At 34.0% G+C, this 6,955-nt stretch overlaps 1 protein-coding gene across 1 annotated transcript; it reads left to right on the plus strand.

Annotated features, from left to right (window-relative positions):
- Positions 1–760: 760 nt before the first annotated feature.
- On the plus strand, positions 761–1,441 carry LOC111630664 (zinc finger MYM-type protein 1-like). The gene has a single exon (XM_023374803.1). The coding sequence runs from the start codon at positions 761–763 to the stop codon at positions 1,439–1,441; it is 681 nt and encodes a 226-aa protein (XP_023230571.1).
- The last annotated feature ends 5,514 nt before the right edge of the window (positions 1,442–6,955 follow it).

A 6,955-nucleotide genomic window follows, 5' to 3' on the forward strand; every position in this document is an offset into this window, starting at 1 on the left:
TGCTTAATTAGATGGTTTTGAAATGATTGATTTTGCAACTAGCTACTTCTGCTAGTTGCAAATATTAAAATAAATTTATACAAAATGCTAAAGGTTTTTTAAGGTTGAAGTTTCTTGTGTAAAGAGTCCGTTCAAAAGCTTAAATTCCTAGTTATTTTAATATTTTTGGGAAGTGTAGTAGTAGTTATTTATTTTCGTTTAGGAAGAGAGAAGAGGAAGCAACCAGTCGAAAGTAGTAGCGAAAGTGATAGCGGCTGAGAAGAGAAATCGAAGCAGAATATTGGCGTATGTGCAACTGCACATACACCTGCACCTACGGTTTTTTTAAGTGCATCAAGTGGATCTACGCTACCATCTGATTCTGGTGCACAAGATCAAACATATTTTGATAATGATGTGGATCACTGGTTTGGACGTTCGTTTAGTATGACCTCATCTCAAAAAAATGGAAGTTTTAAAAAACTGTTGGTCAACAACTCCAAGTTATGACTTTGCTAAGGATGCTATGCAATTAAAAAAAAATTCAAATACAGCTGGTTAGCTCGTTCGCTGGGAAGAGCTGCACAAGCTGTCCTTCAGCCCTGAGAAATCAGAGGCTCTGACGATGGCCCGGACTGAAGTGCGAATTATGCTCCTTGGCTGGCGTATTCCAAGAAATTAAAGAACGTGTTGTGCATTTATTGTGTGTTGTTTACACCAACTAATGTGCATGATGTTTTTGGATTCTTTCATAGTGAGACTCTTTATTCGCTATAAAGACATGCACGAATTCGCGAAATCTCACACGTTATCTCAGTGGCAGAAATCGGCGGCCACAGCAGCAAAATGTTTTGTTGGAAATATACCCGTTGATGTACAGCTGATTTCTGTCCACCAACAAGAAATAGAAGCCAACAAGAAAATTGTTGCATCGATAATTTTGACTGTGATGCTTTGTGGTACACATGACCCACCTTTGAGGGGCAAAGAACACCATGAAGACGTTTTTGAAGACTTGATCAAACTCAAAATTGATGCTGGTGACCACATTTTAAAAGAGCACATAGAAAAAGGCGCAAAAAATGCCACTTACATGTCACCGCAGATTCAAAATGAAGTAATCGGCCTATGTGGCAACATCATTAGAGACAACATCACTACTGAAGTAAAGAAAGCATGTGCTTACAGTATCCTGTCAGACGAGAACAGTGACATATCAGGGAAAGATCAACTTTCTATTGGGGTTAGATTTTTTGACGAAGAAAATATGATGATTCGTGAGGAATTTCTAGGTTTTGTAGAGTTGACTGACATAGTTGCAAAATCTGTAGCATCTACAATTAACAACTCTGTAGAAAAGGTACTCCTTGATCCTGAAAAGTACGTCGGACAAGAATACGATGGGTGTTCCACTATGGCAGAAAATGATGGTGGTGTCCAGAAAATTTTTCGAGAAAAGTAGGCTATACGAAAGCGTTATACTTTTACTGCGCTAGTCACAAATTAAACTTAGTTGTAAACGACTTAAACGAAATAGCAGCGATACGAAATACGGTCTCCACAATAAAAGAAATAATAAGATTCTTCCGAGAATCGACCCTTAGTCGAAAATGCATACCGAATATATCAATGCTCTGCGAAACCCGTTGGTCTCAAAAATATAAAAGTATCGCCACATTCAAAGAACATTATGTGCAAATCGTTATGGCGCTTGAAAAACTATCAACATATGGTATCAATGTAACGAGAAAATTTGCTTTTCAAATGCATTGCGCTGCTACAAAATCAGAATTCGTTGTTAGTGTTTGTCTCAGACCAAAATATTCAGCGCTCCCACAACTGGAGGTAAATGCTCTTCAGTCAAAAAGTGTAGACTTACTTCAATTGCGCAAATCACATAAAAAATCACAGACATCATGAGAAAACACCGCGGAAATGCGGTTGTTGAAAGTCAAAGTGTTATAGCAGAGGCTGAAACAATCGCCAAGCATCTTGGAACAGATTTCAATATGCCGCGAGTCATAAATCATCAGAAACATCGTGCGAATCCACTAGCACAGACTCCTAGAAAGTTTTGGAGAAGATCACTAATTATTCCGTACATAGATTCATTAATAATGTATCTGGAACAGCTTTTTTCTGAGGAGAACTTACCTGCATTCTCATTGCTTACATTGCATCCTCACGTAATGTTTTATATGACGTATGAGGATTTAAAAAACACTACAATTTTTTGTAGTTACTACAATTTGAATTATTTTCTCGGTGAAGCTGAACTTTGGTACAACCAATGAAAAGGGGAAAATGTGCCAAATGCCGAACTGAAGGAGATAGAACTAGTTTAAAAAAAACGCAATTGTTCTACCCATCCATAAAACGGGCGCTACTTATCTCACTTGCACAGTCCTGCATAACGTGTCCTCTTGAAAGATCCTTCAGCACCTTACGCAGGGTAAAAACTTGGATACGGTCAACAATGACAGAAAATCGGCTTGTATGATGAGTGTGCATAAAAAGAGGGTTCTGGAAGCTAAAAATAAATTTGAGAAAGAAATTTTGACAGTACTCCCGTAGGCTAGTGCGGAGATAAGATTTAAATAGGTTCGAATGGCATTGCAATTAATTACTTTCAGCGTTATCAAATGTTCAAATAAAACCAATTTTTTAATAAACAACTTTTTCTTATTTTTGTCCCCTGGGGAAAATCCTGACGCCCTTGGTTAGAAGTACGAAACAATCTAACAGATTATTTCGTACTTTTATTCTTAATCTTCGATGTTGTTAAGCAATTAATATTAAATCTTGATTTGCATTTAAAAGTGGTATGATAATTGCCTTTAGAAACTTGCCCAACGTTCCGCTGTTTGTAAATTAAAATAATTTGAACTAAATATGGACAATTATAGATACATTTTAAAAACATTCTGTATAAAATTCAATAAAACGTTTGTTGAACATATAGACCTACGTAATATATTTAAAATGAATATTGTAACATAAAACTTCATATTTAATTATTTATTTCAAATTTTAATAAGTTTTAACATTAATATAATCAAAAATTTATCTGGATTGGATAAAAATTGCTGGAGTATAATGAATTCACACACATACGACGGCTTTTAGATTAGTAACTTGATCACCGTGACCCATTGTGACCCACCATGATTCACTAAAAATTTATAAAGAATAAACGAGACTGTAATTGGTAATAGATAAGCACGTGTATAAATTTGTTGATTGTCTACAAATTTTCTACGGCACTAAAAAGTTCGTAGAAAACCAACGAATTTTCAAAATTCTGAACCGTACGTTAATATACGAATCAAATAGGGTTTTAAAACAAAAAAAAAAAAAAAAAATTGTTCTGTTCTTTCTGCTTACGTTTTCGAGGATTTTAGAAAAAGATTTTACATTAAAAAGCATTAAATTTTTAACTCCATATGCATCTAGCCTTAAGCTATGAAGGTCGAGTGACACTCCCTACGAGAAGTTCGCTGAGCACATGTTGAAAACTACTGTTGTAAACAATAGAAACATAAATACAGTACAAATTTATATCTTTTACGTTGTTTAATTGGCACAGATGAAGAATTGTAAAGATTTTATATATTATAATTCTTTCGTTTTTATCAATTAAAATATTTCACGTTAGCAGTTTGTTCAAGTATTAAGTAAACAATTGGGTTACGTGTATGTGAATATCATAATAAAATTATTCGAAATACAAGTATAAATATTAATCAAGTAAAATCCTTGTCAACAAATTTATGATATCCTTGAAAAAAAGTGATTGAAAGTGACCCACAGTTTATTTAATTTGAAAAAAAAAAATACTAGCGATTATTAAATAGTTTATAGTTTTTAATAGTAAAATTTGATAAATAAAGATGATAATATTCATTTCTTTTTAAAATTTAAAATATTATTGTATTTAGAATCTTTTTTAGTGATTATTACGACAGAGAATAAGATTTTTTTTCGTATTGTTAACTCCTTGTTATATTAATAAAAGAATTAACAAAACGAAAAGAACTTATTGTCCTCACTTTGCTGTAGTATCTTCGCCAAATAAAAATCTATATAACAAAATTTTAGTATTTTTAAAATAGCCTTGATGTTTTTTTCATGACCTTCTGTCTGCTAAGCATACATAAAAGGATATTTTTGAATTTAAAAATTTGAAAATTTTTAATTTAATTTGCAGTCAAATTACTAAAATTACAGGAAAACTTCTTTCTTAGCTCTAAAAAAATTAAATTTTGTAATTATTCAATGGTTATTCGTTCTTTGTTTATGAAATTAAAGAATTTGAATGGTTAGATTATTCTATGACTGGTTGAACAGAACATCTGTAATTACTAAATTTTGCTGAAATAAAATGTCTGAAAATTAATGTTTACCATAAAATTCAATATTTAAATATATTTTTTCGTATTGAAATAAAAGAAGATCACATTTATGAAAGCCCTAGATACTCAGTAATCGTTACAATGTCCAGTAACAAGAGGGGATTTCAAAGTGCTGCGATGCAGAACATATAATCATTTTGTAAGGCCACATGACTGTCTGGTGTCTACCGATGCTTTCGTTCAATGTAGACTCTCCTATCTTAAAGTAAAAGAAAGGGTTGCTGACCTTTCTCGCATTCTGTCAGGATGACGCGAGAGGTTAGGATTGTATGGGAGTAATGGTGCCGGACACTGGTATAGATTTACAGATAATTACAGATTTATTAAGGCAACGAATCAATGTTTACAATATGTAATTGGGGTTTGCGGATCTTGAGAGAGAGAGAGAGGTGCAAAGACATTGGGTGAGAAGTGCAGAGGAGACCCACGAGGAGGTGGCTTCCGATGACGGTCGTAGGAGAAAGCGAGGCGTTGCGGTGTCTTTCGCATTTTGGTCTTCGTTCCATGCCAAAATGTATCTCTTCTGGTCGAGAGAAAGAGAACTTCGGCTCGTGTAGACTTGTAACTCAGTCTCACACACTGGCTCGGAAAAGGCGGGAAGTACTTCGAGATGGAAATCAGAGGAGCGGATGGCAATACTCGCCAACGACGACGACGACCTCGTGTTCATGAGAACGCGGGTTTTAATATAATTTCTCTCCGAATTTTGGTTTCCAATTGGTCCGGAATTGTTGTCTTTGTCATCCCAATTGGTCCCCGGGCTGTTGATAGGGACGCGATTTGGATCGCGTGGTGCTGACCACCATCTCTTATCGAGGGGTTAGACATTTCGGATCGCGGAATTGACGACCGCTCCCTTATTTCCCGATGCGGACCCTCTCTCCCGAAGGGTTGGATTACGTTCTTTTCAATGATTATCCCGTAAATTACTGAAAATGGTGTTTTTCTTCCCTTATATATATATATATATATATATATTATACTGGATGTCTTTGTTAAAACCAGTTTTGTCTAGTTAAAACTAGTTTTAACTTTTAACATTAGTTAAAACTAATTTTAGCTACATAAATATGTTTGGGGGAAATAAAGTTATGTATAGTGATTCGGCGGAAGATGCCTAACATTTTGCTTATGAAGGAAATTACAGCGCTAATTTGGGTTTAGGAGCCCTCTAATGAAAATATCATATTCTGGAGTATGTTTTTCAAATAAAACTTTGGAATTTATTAAAAAAAATTGTATATTGTGTTTGCAATGATGACTTTTTCACTGTCTGGCATTTTAGGCATCTCACCCCAAGTATCCGGGTGAGATGCCAAATGCCATTAGGGTAACATAACAAATATAATTGCATAAAATTAATTTTTGAATTTCTTAACCAAATTTAATTTATTGCATACGTAGTACAAAGTACTTCATAGCAAGTATAACAGCACAGTATAAGTATTGTTAAGTTTCTGCCTGTTCTAACATGCTCTATAGCTAGCTGAAAGCTTTTTTCAGTCCAAAAACCTTTTTGAGAAGTCCTTATATAATTTCTATGCATATCCTGCCATAAAACGAGAAAAACAAACATTTATTAAAAATAGGCATATTGGAATTCAATTAACAAAAAAATAGGCATGTTATCCCAAGAAAAATGTGGTATCTTTTGGGATTTTTGGGGGGTAAGATGCCTAGTAGAGTCACGTGCTCCAGCATGTCCGATCGAGATCGGTGGTAGCTGACAATGGAAACTTTAGAACCTAACTACATCATACATTAATTGTTTTTCACAATTTTTAATAAATTGTATTTTAACTTTTAGTTTAAAATTACTTTAGAAACATTTCACAACAAAAACTTCATTCTTATCTAGCTTTTATTCTTCTCGGATGTAGAAAATGAAGTAACGGTAGCCAACTACAGCTTTCCACACTCAATATTGGCCCAACGATTCATCATACAAATACATGACAATATGTGACGTCACCGTTTGAAAATATCAAAAATTAGGCATCTTCCCCCGCTTGCCATCTTATCCCGAATCACTCTATATGTTGCAGTCAAAACCAGTTTTTAATTAGGATGCGTTTTAACTAGTTAAAACTAGTTTATACTGAATGTCTTTGATAAAACCCATTTTGTCTGGTTAAAACTAGAATTTACTGTTATTCAAAAATGAATTTGAGTTAAAACTAGTTTTAACTAGACAAAACGGGTTTTATCAAAGACATCCAGTATAAACTAGTTTCAACTAGTTAAAACGCATTCTAACTATAAATGGGTTTTGACTGCAACATATATATATATATCTAAAAAAAGGGAAGAAAAACAACGGAAGAAATGGTGAGTAGATATATATATATATATATACAGTAAAACCTGTCTATGGCGACCACCCACGGTTTCTTCAAAAAGTGGTCTTTTAGACAGGTGGTCGTCCAATACAGGTGGTCCTGTAATAACGTATTTCCGTACGTATTTTGCGTACTTTTTAGCCATTTCTACTAAGCAAAACTCGAGGTGAGCAAAAATAAGCGAATTTTTTCAACGATAGGGCTATATTGGTATTGTATTTTATT

Source organism: Centruroides sculpturatus, unplaced genomic scaffold (assembly GCF_000671375.1).
Source record: "Centruroides sculpturatus isolate CEXI.00-Female unplaced genomic scaffold, Cexi_2.0 scaffold575, whole genome shotgun sequence".
Classification (NCBI taxonomy): domain Eukaryota; kingdom Metazoa; phylum Arthropoda; class Arachnida; order Scorpiones; family Buthidae; genus Centruroides; species Centruroides sculpturatus.